At 39.1% G+C, this 19,359-nt stretch overlaps 1 protein-coding gene across 2 annotated transcripts in view; it reads right to left on the bottom strand.

Moving 5' to 3' along the window:
- Positions 1-3,438: 3,438 nt before the first annotated feature.
- The window catches only part of LOC139413854 (replication termination factor 2-like), a 59,974-nt gene continuing 44,053 nt past the window's right edge, over positions 3,439-19,359 (bottom strand). The window contains exons 6-9 of one of the 2 annotated variants that reach the window (XM_071161668.1): positions 15,759-15,872; positions 13,426-13,480; positions 5,028-5,105; positions 3,439-4,517 (exon numbers count right to left, since the gene is read on the bottom strand). In XM_071161668.1, coding sequence (XP_071017769.1) covers positions 4,267-4,517; positions 5,028-5,105; positions 13,426-13,480; positions 15,759-15,872 — 498 coding nt within the window. In that variant the 3' untranslated portion in view covers positions 3,439-4,266. The remainder of the gene's footprint in view (positions 4,518-5,027; positions 5,106-13,425; positions 13,481-15,758; positions 15,873-19,359) is intronic. The other variant, XM_071161669.1, reaches the window with a different exon arrangement.

Genomic DNA, 19,359 nt, shown 5'->3' with positions numbered 1-19,359 from the left:
AAGATAGACTCCTTAGTTGAAACAAAAACACCCCCCCCTCCCCCCCATGATATAAGAATGATAGTTTTAACCATGTTTTGAGGCTATACCGTGTTTGATTACATTTACGTTGTTAACAAACACTGGAGAAAAAAGCGTATATTTGGGGTTCTGACAGTTGAACTAAACTCGCGATGCATTTATAGGTTATATTCTTCAAGAATCAATGGGTCAGAATTGGATCAACGATTCCAGTTTTAATAAAGCAAGAGTCAACGCGCTCATGTAAAATATTCCGATTTCCATCCTAAACATTTTAAATAATTGACAGCTAGACTACTTATAGGTACTTAAAAACGAATAGCTGCATTTCGGGGCTTTAACTTGACGTTTGGTACCTTCAAAACCTTAAAGCCCCAAGGCTTAAAAGCATAGTTCTTCTTCAAACCACTAAGCACCAGGCATCTCAACGAAAATCCCCCCCTTAGAGCTTCATTAACATTTTTGGTGGAGCATTGCAATGTCCAAAATAAAGGTGTCCTTGATGTTTGGATATGCATAACTTCACGCAAAAAGGGAGTTATAGCCTATTTTAAAGACCATATTTGTGTTTTTCTTTTGTTGTTTCCGTTATCATTGTGAAATATGATTTAACAGCAGTTAGTTAAGCTAAGGGTTTGAATAATTTTCTGTCTGATAATTGTTAATATGCATGGAAAAACAATACACGTGTCTTTATCATTAAGGTTTTGGGAATGCTTAATAATGATTCGACGCCTGGGAAACAATAACGATTGGGGAAGATCAGCTCACCCATGAACGACGCAGTGGCTTTAAGCTGCGTGTGCTTCTTCTGAGTGTGTTAAGATATGAACCAGAAATGAATGCTCACTAATTAAGGGATGTTTACATCGCGGTGGCAGAGAGTAAATGAGGTTAGACACGCAAGAATTGCCTATCCGTTGTGTTTTGAACAGGGGTTTTTATCATGTCAATGACAATCATGGCAATGCCAATTCGTTTAAACAAGAACTCTTGACAGAAAACCCCATTTTAAAGTAGGCCTAAATTGTTATCCATAAAGGCAATTAGTTACAAGTGTTAGGCTTCACGTGGGCCATGTGGTTTAGCGTAAATATGAAATCCTCTTTCGAAATAGAACAAACACGTAGGTGAATTATGCAAAAATTATGTCACACTGAAGAAGCTAAACTCATGTAGAATATATAGTCTATGTTTGACTATATTCAGAGACAAATTACCATTTTTTATGGACATGCAAGGTAACAAGGTAACAGAGTTTCTATTAATAGTCTAATATTATTTAGGCTACTAGTTTATTAGTGTAGCCTATATATTATTTTTTTAAAAGGTGCACATTTGGTGTAGGCTATAGGCAACTGAGTATTGTGAGACATCATGTTCTTGAAACGAATATTGGCAACTGGTTTACCAGAAAACCAGTTGCCAATATGAACTATAAATCTGAGTTGACGTCGGTTATATATTTTTTAAATCATACACGATATGTAATGGCAAATGTAGGCCTATGACTATCTCTTCTGCAGGGCTTTAACCTCCGAAGTCGTGAGCACCCGAGTATTTCAATAAATCAACGTTATAGGGTCTATTATCATAATTATTGGTTTAATAATAATAATTAATTGAAATTGTATATTTAGCAATAGTAAAGCCACTATCAATGAACGCGCAGTAGCCTAGTACAAACGACCACAAGGTCCTAAAAACCTGTATCCTACAATTAATGTAACGTGCTGACTTATTAGGTCAAAAGATAAACAAGTAATAGTCATAATCATTTTAAATAAAAAGCTAAACATGCATTTGCTTACCCGCCAGTCTGATTCGAGCCTCTCGAGTAAAGACATCTGTGAGGATCGCGGTATAATTCCAGTGGAAAGGCTATGAAAGAGAGAATTCGCAAGTCTATATTGCTGAATTCACCTGGTTCTCTTGGAATGCGCATGCGCCCTGCATGGTAATGCACCTGAGTGAAACCCTATGCACATTCCTGTGATAGGCCTACTCTAAGGTTGTTCGACTTTCCTACATATCTCTACACATTCGAGGGTAGCCTAAACGACGCGTATGGAAGTGCATCTTCATAGAATAAACGCATTTAAACCATCTGAGGAGCTTCTGAATAGCCAATAGGCTTATTTATTTTAGTTTCTTTCCATTTCAATTAACTACAGTTACATTTTATTTTCCAATGTGTTTTGTGGATTCCTTAGGCCTTCATATAAACGTTAAACGTATTTTAGCCTATCGTAAACTTGTGTAGGGTAGGCCTAATTATTAACACAATACAGAAAGGTCGCTGGTTGGAAAACCCTCGCCGACTAGGTGAGAAATCTGTCGATGTGCTCATGAGCAATACACTTAACCCTAATTGCGCGTAAATCGCTCTAGATACGAGTCTGCGAAATTACTCAAATGTGAAATGTACAGAGATTCAAATATGTATCCTGAAATAGTCGCAACTCCAAAGCCTAGTGCCAGAGGATAACCAAAACTCTTTATTGCAAAGGATAGCTTGCAGCGAAATACCGATAATTGCCGGCTACAACATCAAGAAAGTTGCATTGATGCGTTCCAAGTTTCGTTCAACGAACGACTGAAGGCTTATAAGGCTAGCCTTTACTGTGACAAAGTAATGACTTAGGTGAATAAATGCATGGTCGCTCTATTTTATTTGATCCATCTTTAAGGAATACATTAAGATGCGTATGAACATACAGTATCTGTAAAAAAACGGAATAATTAACAAAACATTTACAATCTAGAAATGACAAGGGCAAAGACTATCTAATTTATTTACTTGAATGGGAAACAGAATTTCCCCAATGTGACTTTTTCTAGAGGTCATAGGTGACATTTGCACAATCGTTGGCCAAAGAGCTGATATGATTGGTCAAAAGACCAATCAGTGAAAAAAAAAGATCAGAATTGGTCTACCTGCGTAAACGCATATCCTAAATTAGTTGACTCTAGCCATCTGTAGAGTAGAATTCCAGAGGTCTGTCTACTCTACACTAAGTAGATTCTAAAGGCAAAGTTAAACCTCTGCTCCCATCTTGTGGCTTGACTCAATTATTAAAGCCAAGTATATATTTTTTTCTGCGCTATCAGTGTTTCCTTCACACTTTTGTGTGACCCTAAAATACATATTTGCACTCCATTTTGGGTACATTTCACACTTTCATGGTGTGTCCTAGAATAAAAAAATAATGTAATATTAATTTAATATGAATTGAAATATAAAGCAAACCCTTTAACTCCAAAACAAACCTGAAAACACAGAACATGAGACAAGGCAGTAATTTTGGGATATAACTAAAATACCAGCAGAAGGGAACAAATTGATTGTTTCATTCGACTTAATGCACCTTAACTTGTACATACTATATGTTGTCCTATAATAAAAAGGAATACCCATTTTTAGGGAAAAAATACTTTATTTTGACATTGTTTGGGTTGGGGGTTGAACAAACATGCCTGGAAAAAGTATTTAAAAGGTATCCGTATAAATAAAAATCAAATATGAACATTGAAATGTGTATATCAATCTATATTTTGATTGCTGACAAGTTATGTGGAGGAAATGTCAATATTGAGTATAAACAGTGTTTACTTACATAAGCAATAAGATGTTATGAATAAACACTCACTATTCCACTTTCTATAAACTAAATCCTTGTAACCGTAATCGAAAGATGAATCATAGTGATCCAGTGATCATAGTGATCCACATCTATAAAAAACAACTAGATAGATAACCTAGATAAGACCAACATATAATACAGCCAATTCATAGAAAAAAAGAGGAAAATTAGCAACCCTAACCTATAGCACATGTATTGATTCACCAGCCTGAGCCAAGGATACCTACAAGAAAAAGTCATGTCTAATTCAGTAACACTTTATTAAAATGACACCACCATAAGGGCTCCATCACCTACATACAACACATTCATAAGCAGTGTCAAGTTGATATTCCCTTTGTCACAGATATGTGCACTTATACTGCATATTTCAACTTGCCGTTGTTGACATAAGCATTTATGAAACGGGCATGTGCTCATGAATGCATTAAGTATAGATTATAAATTACTTTATTTTTAATTTTTAGGTACTCTTCAAATAAAGGATTACCTCAAAGTGTTTCTCACTGCAAATACACAGGAGCACCTGGTTGTGGGGGGGTGGGGTGTGTGTGTGTGTGTGTGTGTGTGGGGGGGGTGATATAAGGGATGGTGGGGTCATTTAGAAGTGGTAGGGGGTGTGGGTGACCCAGTTGGACGTCTGGGCTTTGGTGCGCTTGGCTGAACTGTGGCTGGTGAAAAGAGATTTGTAGGTCTCTGACTTCTCTTCCATGGACTGGATGGACCTCTTGCTCCCGGATTCCGCCAAGCTTCCGGATGCCGCCAAGCTTCCGGATGCCGCCAAGCTTCCGGATGCCGCCAAGGGTTTGACCACCTTGGAGGAGCTGGAAGAACCAGAGGGCCCAGGGACTGCTAGGGTGAGAAGACAAAATGACCTATCATGACCACTATTGATAGGCATAAAATAGAATACTTTGCCACTTTTGTGATAAAATGACAGACAACACAGCTCCCGCAGTAGATGCCTACTGGACAACATTTGTTTGTATTGCTTTTAATCTTTTTTATGGAATTTATCTTATTAACACTTTGTTCTAGCTAGCTATTTGTGTAGGTGGCTATCAAGTATACACAATGCCTTCAAATGAGCACGCACACACACACACACGCACACACACACACACACACACACACACACACACACACACACACACACAGGAATCCAGTCCAGGATGGAGAACACTTTAGGGGTTATGTGCCTTGCTCAGGGGCACAGTGACAGTTTTAGGGTTAAGACATCATGCTGTTGAGATATGAACTGTAAGGGGAGTAAAGTGTCGGAAAAAGCAATAAAATGAGTGCAAGCTACACACTATGGTGCACTGCATTGAATGAGCGTTTGTTCAATCCACAAATAAACACCTGGCTGGCTGCGGTCTTCGCCATTTTCTGTTGAAGTTTTGCCCTCTGCAAAAACGGTTTCGGTGGAGTCTGGATTTTCTACATAGGAACAAAACAGGTGAATGTGAACAAGAAATACATAAAAGTTTTAACAATCCATAACATCAATCATTATCTATAAAGTCCCTCAATCGAGCAGTGAATTTGAAGCACAGATTCAACCACAAAGACCTTTCAAAGTCCTGTTGGGCCTACCTCTCAAGGGAGAACAGATCCTAGTGTCTTGTTCATTTGTTGTGATGTACAATTTGATGTTGTGATGTATGGTTTGTTTGTGTGAATCGTATCGACAACTGCTTGAAGATATGAAGATAAGATCAAGCTAAGTTAAGACCAAGTTAATTTATAACTAATGTTTAATGTATTCAAAGCATTTGGGAATTTCCATGAATAGCTACACTTCCTTTACAGTGTACAAACAACACGTTTTGGGTTAAAAAAAAAAGTATGCTGTACGATTTCCATAAACAAGCCGTTAATAATATCATATGTTAAATCAATTGTGTTTACAACATTTGAAAATGGTTTGATGTCAAAGTGGAAGTTGAATACCATAACAGCCTCTTCCTAATTTCCATTTGTTGGACCCTGTTCTCTTCAATTGAGAACATAGACAATGTAATAACATTCCATGGTGGTGCAAATGTTTAGGCCATGTTACAGTTTTAACTTAAATCAGCTTGAAAAGCTATGGCAAGATTTGAAAACGGTTTTAAACAATGATCAACAACCAACCTGAAAAAGAGATTGAAGAATTTTAAAAATAATAATGGGCGTACTATTGTACAATCCAGGTGTGCAAAGCTCTTAGAAACGTACCCCAAAAGACTCACAGCTGTAATTGCTGCCAAAGGTGTATTGTCCCAGGGGGGTTCATACTTATGGGGTATTGTTTGTAGGCCAGAGACACAAAATGTCAAATTAATCCATTTTGAATTCAGGCTGTAACAACAACAAAAAAATGTGGAAAAAGTCAAGGGGTGTGAATAGTTACAGCTGAAGTCAGAAGTTTACATACAACTTAGCCAAATATATTTAAACTCAGTTTTCACAATTCCTGACATTTAATTACAGTAACTGAGTCAGGTTTGTAGGCCTCCTTGCTCGCACACACTTTTTAAGTTCTGCCCACAAATTTTCTAGAGGATTGAGGTTAGGGCTTTGGATTGGCCACTCCAATACCTTGACTTTGTTGTCCTTAAGCCATTTTGCCACAACTTTGGAAGTATGCGTGAGGTTTTTGTCCATTTGGAAGACACTTTTTTTGACCAAGCCTTAACTTCCTAACTGATGTCTTGAGATGTTGCTTCAATATATCCACATCCTTTTCATGATGCCATCTATTTTGCGAAGTGCACCAGTCCTTCCTGCAGCAAAGCACCCCAACAACATGATGCTGCCACCCCCATGCATCACGGTTGGGATGGTGTTCTTCGGCTTGCAAGACTCCCCGTATTCCCTCCAAACATAACAATGGTCATTATGGCCAAACAGTTCTATTTTTGTTTCATCAGACCAGAGGACATTTCTCCAAAAAGTACGATCTTTGTCCCCATGTGCAGTTGCAAAACGTAGTCTGGCTTTTTAAATTGCGGTTTTGGAGCAGTGGCTTCTTCCTTGCTGAGCGGCCTTTCAGGTTATGTCGATATAGGACTCGTTTTACTATGGATATAGATACTTTTGTACCGGTTTCCTCCAGCATCTTCACAAGGTCCTTTGCTGTTGTTCTGGGATTGATTTGCACTTTTCGCACCAAAGTACGTTCATCTCTAGGAGACAGAACGCGTCTCCTTCCTGAACGGTATGACGGCTGCGTGGTCCCATGGTGTTTATACTTTCGTACTATTGTTTGTAAAGATGAACGTGGTACCTTCAGGCATTTGGAAATTACTCCCAAGGATGAACCAGACTTGTGGAGGTCTACCATTTTTTTCCTGAGGTCTTGGCTGATTTATTTTGATTTTCCCATGATGTCAAGCAAAGAGGCACTCAGTTTGAAGTTAGGCCTTGAAATACATCCACAGGTACTCCTCCAATTGACTCAATGTCAATCAGCCTATCAGAAGCTTCTAAAGTCATGACATAATTTTCTGGAATTTTCCAAGCTGTTTAAAACCTCTCTAGGGTATGTGGGGCGGTAGCTTCCCACCTGGCCAACATCCAGTGAAATTGCAGAGCGCCAAATTCAAAAATAGAAATACTCCTTAGAAAAATTCATGAAGCATACAAGTGTTATACATTGGTTTAAATATAAACTTCTTCTTAATCCAACCATGGTGTCAGATTTCAAAAAGGCTTTATGGCGAAAGCATACCATGCGATTATCTGAGAACAGCGCCCAGCAGACAAATCATTACAACCAGTAACCAGCCAAGTAGAAGAGTTACACAAGTCAGAAATAGAGATAAAATGAATCACTTACCTTTGACGATCTTCATATGGTTGCACTCAACTAACTCGTAAAGTTAGTAGAAACATGTCAAACAATGTTTAGAATCAATCCTAAGGTTGTTTTTAGCCTAAATAATCGATAATATTTCAACCGGACAATAACGTCATCAATGTAAAAGGTAAACAAGAAAGGCACATTATCGGTCGCGTGCATGAAAAAGCTCTGTGACACTGGAGGGTCCAGTCATTCAGACTGCTCTTACTCCCTCATTTTTCAGAATACAAGTCTGAAACAATTTCTAAAGACTGTTGACATCTAGTGGAAGGCATAGGAAGTGCAATTTGAGTCCTAAGTCAATGGATACTGTAATGGCATTGAATAGAAAACAAAAATAAATAAAAAATCCTACTTCCTGGATGGATTTTTCTCAGGTTGTCGTCTGCCAAATCAGTTCTGTTATACTCACAGTAATTATTTTAAAACTTTTGGAAACTTTAAGAGTGTTTTTTACCATTATATGCATATCCTAGTTTCTGGGCCTGAATAGCAGGCAGTTTACTTTGGGCACACTTTTCATCTGGAGGTGAAAATAGTGCCCCCTACCCTAGAGAAGTTAAAGGCACAGTTAACTTAGTGTACGTAAACTTCTGACCCACTGGAATTGTGATACAGTGAATTATAAGTGAAATAATCTGTCTGTAAACAATTATTTGAACAATTACTTGTGTCATGCACAAAGTAGATGTCCTAACTGACTTGCCAAAACTATAGTTTGTTAACAAAAAATGTGGGGAGTGGTTAAAAAACGAGTTTTAATGACTCCAACCTAAGTGTATGTAAAACTTCAACTGTACGTTCCTCAGCAAGAATAATGTCGCCCAAACAGAAAGGGAACTAACAAAGAGTTACTGACAACAATCAAAACATAACAGGTGTGGTTTTAGGAGGGGTTCTGAAAGACACTCATGGGTGTGTCCACTGACTAGCAACAACAACTGGAGCCTAAAAGACAGGGAACCACAGAGAGAGAAAGAGAGCTGAGCATGGAGTCTTGCCTGTCTCCAAGCCAGACCGCAGAAGTACCTGCTCAAAAATATGACTGTCTGAACCAAGTTCACACAGTGTTTGTACAATGGTGGGTAATATGGTGTATACTACTTTTTTCAGTGGACATTGCATATTCTCACTTCTTAATCCCCACTGATGCGAATCAAAGTAGTGTAGTGGAGGTATAAGCTGTATCAATTAATAAGGCTGATGGAACAGATCATGAATGTTAATCTTAAAATTGATAAATAATTTTTTATTCACATTTTAGGCGCAGCAATATACACACCTAAGCCTACGCGCAAATGATCCAAAATGCAATTTATGGGGGAAAAAACTGTTCTAAAATGCACATGTGACCAGCTTCATGGCCAGAGATGGAAATATACAGTAGAAATGTACAAACGGGAGATCTAAAGATGCAACAACTATCATGGGTTTCTAATATGACTAGGATAATGCCTTTGGCTGCTAAACAATGAAATGTTTTAAAAATATTTCAATTAGATATTTCTATGGTCGGACTTTGGCTGGGTATGCCTCCATAATATGAAGTAAAACATCCAGGTTTCAAACAATTAAGGAACAGGAAAAATATAGATGCTAATGATAGACCTAACTGTCTTCTGGTATATGGAAAGGCTTTCCCAAAAACCTCAATTTAATGTTAACTAGCCTTCCTGGCAGGATAATATCATGATTATTTGCATCAATCCAGTGGCCATTTGTTATGCTAACTCCATCTATTTTTTAAAATTTATTTTACCTTTATTTAACTAGGCAAGTCAGTTAAGAACAAATTCTTATTTTCAATGACAGCCTAGGAACAGTGGGTTGTTCAGGAGCAGAACGACAGACCTCTGGGATTTGAACTTGCAACCTTCCAGTTACTAGTCCAACGCTCTAACCACTAGGCTACCCTGCCACCCCATGTGCAGTACAGAAACACCGGACATTTTCAGCTTCCAGGAATTGTGTACAGAGAAGCGACATGGGGCTGTGAATTATCATACTGAAACGTGAGGTGATGGGAGCGGATGGATGGCACAGCAATAGGCCTCTTGTAAGATCTTGTCAGTGTACATTTGCATTCAAATTTCAATAGAGAAAATTGTGTTCATTGTCCATAGCTTATGCCTCCCCATACAATAACCCCACCGCCATCCTGGGGCACCCTGTTCACAACGTTGACATCAGCACACCGCTGGAGTAGGCTTATGGTAGAGAAATTAACATTAAATCCTCTGGCAACAGCTCTGGTGGACATTATTGCAGTCACCATGCCAATTGCACGCTCCATAAAAACTTAAGACATCTGTGGCATTGTGTTGTGTGACAAAACTGCACATTTGAGTGGTAATTAATTGTCCCCAGCACAAGGTGCACCTGTGTAATGATCATACTGTGTAATCAGCTTCTTTATATGCCACACCAGGCTTGTGGATGGATTATCTTGGCAAAGATGAAATGCTCACTAACAGGGATATAAACAAATTTATGCACAAAATTTGAGAGAAATAAGCTTTTATTTCAGCTCCTGAAACATGGGACCAACACGTTTACATGTTGTGTTTATATTCAGTGTATGTCTTTACCTTAATTATTTTTGTACTGACCCCCTTGCTGGCTCTATGCACACTCACTAGACTCTGCCCACACACACTTTATGTACACTGCAGCTACACTGATTATTATATATCCTGATTGCCTGGTCACTTTTACCCCTACCTACACGTACATACTGTTACTTCAACTACCCCGTACGGCTGTACATTGACTCAGTACTGGTACTCCTTGTATATAGCCTCATTACTAACTTTACATCCTTTTTTAATTAAAATGTTGTGTTACTTTTTAACTCTGCACTGTTGGGAATGGGTAAGCATTACACAGTAGTCTACACCTGTTGTATTCGGTGCAGGTGACCAATACAATTTGATTTGACTATGTCCACATGGCCCATTTTAGTTTTGTAGATGAATAACATGTATAAAACAAAAATAAGATATGTCCTCCACACTTCCTACTAGGAATGCACAATATATCGGTGAACATATCGGAATCGGACGATATTAGCTAAAAAGGCTAACATCGGTGTCGGCCTCGATGTCTAGTTTAACACCGATGTGAAAAAACGATGTCAAAGCTGACGTGCATACCTCTATAACGTAGGTACATGAAGTAATGACACCACGTAAAATTTAGAGCTACACATGCAACACAGCATTCCTAACCTAGCCCACAATGTCTGCTGTGTGGATAGAGCAGTCAACAAGTCAAGCAGTCACTTGAAAGATTAAGAACATTTCAGCGAGACAACTCAAAGGCGAAATCCATTAAACGCCAAGATAATATAATTCACTGCCCTCAACAATCAACCGTCCTCTGTTGTGGGTGATGTTGGCTTTCGTGACTGGTTGAGCACCGGTACACACTAACGTTACCAAGTGCGCAATTGTTCAGATGTTGCCCTACCGGAGTTACACAGTAATAGCGCCACTACTATTAACTTCACAACATACTATAGAACGCCGTTTGGGTCTTTGCATGTCAAAAAAGATACACGTCAAATAACACTATTTGACAATAACACTATTTGACGCTATTTAAGCTTTTAATTTGACACGTTAAATATCACCGTTCTATTATAAAATGTTGTGTGTTCTGAATTTGCACGTGCAAGCCAAGCTCCACCATTTCTATCAGTAGCACTGTCAAAGCTGTACAAAAAAGTGTGCAAACAAGCAAACACCGGTCCCGAACGATGTGTTTACAATACCGCGTTGGTAATAAAACATTATTTGTTTGACTGCAACTTCTGGGTTAGCTAGCTAGATTTATCTTGGTACCTAGCTAGCAGTAATACAACCAGCCTGAAAACAATGACAAGTAGACACTGCAGTCATTTTCACGATTCTTTGCAATGATTTAAGAATTCTTGTGAGTAAGTATTAGCTATTGAACTTCAGTTCATGAAAATAAATAGCTAGCCAGCTACTTAACCCTGTTGCCCAAAGCTAACATTATAAGCAGGCAGCTAGCTTCATCTGGCTAGTGAGGCTCGACCTGACCGGATTATGTTTTGTGAAGCTAGCCACAATAAGGATTAGGCACAAGTGGAATTCGCGGTTTGCCTTCAAAATAAAAGTACCTCTTTATAAGTGATGCAGAAGGTTACAAATTGGTGAAATCATGACATATTTAGACTAGATAATGTTAAACAATGTTGGAATGTGAAACAATGAAATGGGGTATCAGTCTACTCAGTGACACCCACAGAACACAACTGTGAAGAGTTTACGCAAATATTTGTGTTGTAGCTCTTATCGCGGGACTGTGACTGTGTGAAATCACTTCCCCAGTCAGCCTATTGTGTGTATTGACATTCATATTGCACTGTACAGCTTTACCTAAGGATTGGGGATCAATGAAATGAGGTATCAGTCTACTCAATACCCAATATATTTTTTCCCAACGCCTCCTCAGTTATCAGACTCCAAAACATCCACGCAGTATTATTTATCCTCTGGAATAGTGTTCAATACACATAGGTTGTTAATAAATGTGGCTCAATTCACAGTTGTTTCAGAGTCCCGCAATAAGAGCTACAACGCTAATGTTCTCTGGGTGTCACTGAGTAGACTGATAACCCATGTCATTGATCCACAATCCATAGGTAAGACTGTATAGTGAAATAAGTACGACCCCAATACAATTGTAAAGTATAATTTCAACAGATTTTTGTCAAATTAACAAATTATTATATTTTGTTGATTTCATATAACATTCCAACCTCGGTTAGCATGATCTATTCAATTATGGCATAATTCTACTATTTGTATTCATTTGCATCACTGTCAATTACATACTTTTATTTTGAAGGCTAACCGCAAAGTCCATTATTGTGGCTAATCCTTATTGTAGCTAGCTTCACATAGATGGGTCCGACCACCATTAATTAAATAATAACTGTGTTATAAATTAAGGTTATTTTAGATGATGACACCTAGCTATATAGTTAGCTAGCTAATGATAGCTACTGAAACAGATGTTGTTTTGCTCTGTTTTTAGTGAAGAACAATGTTTGCATCCATGAGCTAGCTAGCTTTTTTTATGACCAGCACTGTAGGTGCGCGAGACAACTTTACGAGCATCATAGCATACATATCGATGAATCGTGGTGACATATTAAATACGAGTGATAGTGTAATCAATGTGTAATAACTACGTAAAAAATGTATGAACGTGTTAAATTATTATGTGAAGTACAGTCATATTCAGGTCCTGATTGGTCAACAAGCTTATTTGACAAGTGAAAGTGTTATTTGACATGTGAAAGTGTTATTTGACTCTAGTATCTTTAAAGACACGCAAAGACCCAAACGGCGTTCCATAGAAATCCTGGTTGAGAATGAAACGACTGAACAAATGAACAACGAAACAGCACAGCAAGTAAGTGAAAGAAATAGGTATAGATTATGTTTTACTGGTAATAGGGACATACGTAAATGCCAACAAAATAACTTTTTGGTCAGTGTGGTGAATGTGTGTGTGTGTGTAACCTTTATTTAACTAGGCAAGTCAGTGATGAACAAATTCATATTTAAAATGACGGCCTACCCCGGCCAAACCCGGACGAGGCTGGGCCAATTGTGCGCCGCCCTATGGGACTCCCAATCACGGCCAGATGTGATACAGCCTGGATCCGAACCAAGGGCTGTAGTGACACCTCTCGCACTGAGATGCAGTGCCTTAGACCGCTGTGTCCATGTGTGTGTTAACTATTTAACTGTAATAGAATGCTTAAAAAGGCTGCTAAAATGTTAGATATTGGTTATTGGTATCGTTTTTTTTGCCAAGGAAAATATTGGATATCGGTATCGGCCAAAAATGTCTTATAGGTGCATCACTACTTCCTACCTTTTGACTCTGATGGCTTGGAAACAGTCTCAGCAAATTTGCTCTTCTTTGATTTCTAAAAAAAAAAACATTTTACCGTAAATTCCAGGTAACTCACATAACTAGGGGAGAATCCTAACTTCTACCTATGGTGAGTCAAATCTACACTTTGACATCAATGCATCATGCAAGCATCATGAATAGGTGGAAAATTGACTAAAAAGGATAGTTCACCCAAATTACAAATTTGTTTCCTTACCCTGTCAACCAGATGTGTCAAACTCATTCCACGGACGGCCAAGTGTCTGCAGGTTTTCGCTCCACCCTTCTACTTCATTGATTAATTAAGTTCACTAATTAGTAAGGAACCCCCATCACCTGGTTGTCTAGGTCTGAATTTAATTGAAATCCCAGAAAGCCACAAACACTCGGCCCTCAACGGAAAGATTTTTGACACCACTGCTGTAAACAGTCTATGGACAAAGTTTAAAATGCTAACTTTTTAGCATTTGTGACACAAATCCATTGCAAGTCAATGGTACCTATATTACAATTTCTGCGCTTCATCTCCAAATCATCCTAAAGTATCTTAAAATTGATTGTGTAACTCAATTAAGTTACTTAGATATGATTTGGACATGAAGCACACAAATGCTAATATACAGTGGCAAGAAAAATGTGAACCCTTTGGAATTACCTGTACTTCAGATAAACTTTTATGACCAATTTATGCAGATCTTCATCTAAGTCACAACAAGACAAACACAGTCTGCTTAAACTAATAACACAAACAATTATATGTTTTCATGTCTTTATTGAACACACTGTGTAAACATTCACAGTTCAGGGTGGGAAAAGTATGTGAACCCTTGGATTTAATAACTGGTTGATCCTCCTTTGGCAGCAATAACCTCAACCAAACATTTTCTGTAGTTGCGGATCAGACCTACACGATGATCAGGAGGAATTTTGGACCATTCCTCTTCACAAAACTGTTTCAGTTCAGCAATATTCTTGGGATGTCTGGTGTGAACCACTCTCGAGGTCATGCCACAGCATCTCAATCGGGTTGAGGTCAGGACTCTGACTGGGACACTCCAGAAGGCTTATTTTCTTCTGTTGAAGCCATTCTGTTGTTGATTGACTTCTGTGTTTTGGGTCATTGTCCTTGAGCTTCAATTGGCGGACAGAAAGCCTTACATTTCCTGCAAAATGTCTTGATAAACTTGGGAATTCAGCAGCTCCAAACCATGATACTCCCTTCACCATACTTTACAGTTGGGTTGAGGTTTTGATGTTGGTGTGCTGTGCCTTTTATTTCTCCACACATAGTGATGTGTGTTCCTTCCAAACAACTCAACTTTAGTTTAATCTGTCCACATAATATTTTGCCAGTAGCACTGTGGAACATCCAGATGCTCTTTTGTGAACTTCAGAGGTGCAGGAATGTTTTTTTTGGACAGCAGTTACTTCTTCCGTGGTATCCTCCCATGAACACCATTCTTGTTGACTGTTTTATGTATCGTAGACTCGCCAACAGAGATGTTAGCATGTTCCAGAGATTTCTGTAAGTCTTTAGCTGACACACTAGGATTCTTCATCTCATGGAGCATTCTGCGCTGTGCTCTTGCATTCATCTTTGCAGGACGGTCACACCTAGGGAGAGTAGCAACAGTGCTGAATTTTCTCCATTTATAGACAATTTGTCTTACTGTGGACTGATGAACATCAAGGCTTTTAGAGATACTTTTGTAACCCTTTCCAGCTTTATGAAATTCAACATTTCTTAATCTTGGGTCTTCTGAGATATATTTTATTCGTGGCATGGTTCACATCAGGCAATGCTTCTTGTGAATAGCAACAAAAAAAATTGTGAGTGTTTTTTCTAGCACAGGGTAGCTCTAACCAACATCTCCAATCTTGTCTCATTGATTGGACTCCTCATTAGCTGACTCATGACTTCAATTAGCTTTTGGAGAAGTCATTAGCCTAGGCGTTCACATACTTCTTCCAACATACACCGTGAATGTTTAAATGATGTATTCAACAGACAGAAATACAATAATTTGTGTGTTATTAGTTTAAGCAGACTGTGTTATTCTGTTGTTGTGATTTAGATGAAGATCAGATCTAATGTTATGATCAATTTATGAAGAAATCCAGATAATTCCAAAGGGTTCACATACTTTTTCTTGCCACTGTAGGTACCATTCTTGCATTGGAATTGTAGTGTACCAAAAAAGCAAAAAAGCTAGCTACCAACATGTCATTTTGTAATTTGGATGAACTATCCCTTTAAGTGGAAGTTATGATTAACCCTTAACATTTGATTTGAAAACTCTAGGAACACAAACCTTTGTTGCCTTGGCCTTGGCTCTCTTCTCCTCCATTATCTTCCTCAGTTTCTCCACCTCCTCCTTGGTCCCGTTGAGGACGACGAGGTCTTCTTCTTTGAACGGGTCGCCACACTACAACCAAGAGAAGGTTTAGCTAAGCCCTGACATTTTTCTACATTATTTTTATGACATACATGCTTTTCAGTATCTTATTTTAATTCATGAATTTAACATAACATTGATGGCTTAATGAAAAGCTTAATTTAGGGCTTCTCACCTACGGTATGTCTATTTTATGCACAATGTTCAAAAAAACAACAACAAGTTAAACATATGAAATACATTTGGTGTACTTTAGAGCCGCAACAACAAAGACATGAAGCAAAGGTCATAGTTCAGTCAGTGTACTGCGGATCAATAACACAATCCAAATGTCAGTGGTACATAGTTACAATCACAAAACAATAAATAGTTGAATAGCCTAAGCCTAGTACTAAGATATTACAACCCATAGAGATCCTATTATATTACTAGAGGGGCTATGTCATAAACCCTCAAAGTTCCAAAATGGGGACAAAATGGCAGCCACCTTGGTCAGGGAGAAATCCAAAACCAGTCTAATTGGAATGAATGTCAGGAGGCATAGGTGCAGGAAAATATGTGATGTATCAGAAATTGTGTGATGGAATTATAGTCAACCTATAATATTGTTATATAATTATAAATACAGTTTATATGGGTTTTATACACATTTTCTAGTTATAGCCTCTAAAATATATGTAAATAGACCATAAATGTCTCAGATTTTGTTTCCTTGGAAAGCTGTGAGTGTTATTATATGATCCAATATCAGTACTTGTTGCATTTACAACTTGTCTAAGTCCTATCATCAACTGACTTGAGCAAGCTGTCGATTGACTGCATTGTTTGAATGGTATGTTGGCATATTTGCAGTTTATTAAACAAAATTATGGAATCATTCCTCCAAAACTGGCTGGCTGTCGAGCTAAAAACACATACAGTGTAGATAAATTCTTCACATTCAATGTTTTGCATAATATCTTATCACAGCACTAGAAAACCATGGGTGACCAACTCCCTGACCAACATGGCTGACCTTTGGACCATCATAAGAAGGCTAATTTCCATTCCAGTATTCTAATTCTATATTACAACCCCTGTCACACAAAGCTAACAGGCATGAATGGCATATGGGAATTTCCCTAACTTCCCGAGTTAGATCGGGGAGTTAGGAACAAATATACACAGGCTGTTAGGAAAGCTACGGCTAGCTTTTCAAACAGAAAGTTGCATCCTGTAGCACAAACTCCAAAAAGTTCAGGGACGCTGTAAAGTCCATGGAGAATAAGAACACCTCCTCCCAGCTACCCACTGCACTGAGGCTAGGAAACACTGTCACCACCGATAAATCCACTATAACTGATCATTTCAATAAGCATTTTTCTACGGCTGGCCATGCTTTCCACCTGGCTACCCCTACCCCGGTCAATTGCCCTGCACCCCCCACAGCAACTCGCCCAAGCCTCCCCCATTTCTCCTTCACCCAAATCCAGATAGGTGATGTTCAGAAAGAGCTGCAAAATCTGAAACCCTACAAATCAGCCGGGCTAGACAATCTGGACCCTCTCTTTCTAAAAATATCTGCCGAAATTGTTGCAACCCCAATTACTGTTCAACCTCTCTTTCGTATCGTCTGAGATTCCCAAAGATTGGAAAGCAGCCGCGGTCATCCCCCTCTTCAAAAGGGGGAGACACTCTAGACCCAAACTGCTACAGACCTATATCTATCCTACCCTGCCTTTCTAACTAAGGTCTTTGAAAGCCAAGTTAAAAAACAGATTCCCGACCATTTCGAATCCCACCGTACCTTCTCCGCTATGAAATCTGGTTTCAGAGCTGGTCATGGGTGCACCTCAGCCACGCTCAAGGTCCTAAATGATATCATAACTGCCATCGATAAGAGACATTACTGTGCAGCTGTATTCATCGACCTGGCCAAGGCTTTCGACTTTGTCAATCACCGCATTCTTATCAGCAGACTCGACAGCCTTGGCTTCTCAAATGATTGCCTCGTCTGGTTCACCAACTACTTCTCTGATTGAGTTCAGTGTGCCAAATCGGAGGGCCTGTTTTCCGGACCTCTGGCAGTCTCTATGGGGGTGCCACAGGGTTCAATTCTCGGGCTGACTCTCTTCTCTGTATACATCAATGATGTCGCTTTTGCTGCTGGTGATTCTCTGATCCACCTCTACGCAGACAACACCATTCTACATACATCTGGCGCTTCTTTGGACACTGTGTTAACTAACCTCCAGATGAGCTTCAATGTCATACAACTCTCCTTTTGTGGCCTCCAACTGCTCTTAAATGCAAGTTAAACTAAATGTATGCTCTTCAACCGATCTCTGCCCGCTCATCACTACTCTAAACGGTTCTGACTTAGAATATGTGGACAACTACAAATACCTAGGTGTCTGGTTAGACTGTAAACTCTCCTTCCAGACTCACATTAAACATCTCCAATCCAAAATTAAATCTAGAATCAGCTTCATATTTCACAACAAAACATCTTTCACTCATGCTGCCAAACATACCCTCGTAAAACTGGCCATACTACCTATCCTTGACTTCGGCGATGTCATTTACAAAATATCCTCCAACACTCTATTCAACAAATTGGATGCAGTCTATCACAGTGCCATCCGTTTTGTCAACAAAGCCCCATATACTACCCACCACTGCGACCTGTACACTCTCGTTGGCTGTCCCTCGCTTCATACTCGTCGCCAAACCCACTGGCTCCAGGTCATCTACAAGTCTTTGCTAGGTAAAGCCCTGTCTTATCTCAGCTCACTAGCCACCATAGCAGCACCCACCCGTAGCACGCGCTCCAGCAGGTATACCTCACTGGTCCCCCCCAAAGCCAATTCCTCCTCTGGCCGCCTTTCCTTCCAGTTCTCTGCTGCAAATGACTGGAACGAACTGCAAAAATCACTGAAGCTGGAGACACATATCTCCCTCACTAGCTTTAAGCACCAGCTGTCAGAGCAGCTCACAGGTCACTGCACCTAGCCCATCTGTAAATAGCCCATCCAACTACCTCATCCCCATACTGTATTTATTTATCTTGCTCCTTTGCACCCCAGTATCTCTACTTGCACATTCATCTTCTGCACATCTACCATTCCAGTGTTTAATTGCTATATTTTAATTACTTCGCCACCATGGCCTATTTATTGCCTTACCTCCCTTATCTTACCTCATTTGCACACAATGTATATAGACTTTTTTTTCCTACTGTATTATTGACTGTATGTTTGTTTATTCCATGTGTAACTTTGTGTTGTTGTATGTGTCGAACTGCTTTGCTTTATCTTGGCCAGGTCGCAGTTGTAAATGAGAACTTGTTCTCAACCTGCCTACCTGGTTAAATAAAGGGGAAATAAATCAAATAAAAAATAAATATAGCTGCAACCATCTGAAATGATTTTATTCAGTGTGGAAGCAAATAGGGCTGTGAGGGTCATGGAATTTTAGATGACGGTAATTGGCCAGCCTAGCCACAGAAAAAGACAGGAACCTTCCCTCTAGACATGAT

Source organism: Oncorhynchus clarkii, chromosome 7 (genome assembly GCF_045791955.1).
Source record: "Oncorhynchus clarkii lewisi isolate Uvic-CL-2024 chromosome 7, UVic_Ocla_1.0, whole genome shotgun sequence".
In the NCBI taxonomy this organism is placed as follows: domain Eukaryota; kingdom Metazoa; phylum Chordata; class Actinopteri; order Salmoniformes; family Salmonidae; genus Oncorhynchus; species Oncorhynchus clarkii.
Note: the sequence above shows the minus strand (reverse complement) of the source record. Positions and strands in the feature narration are given on the sequence as shown.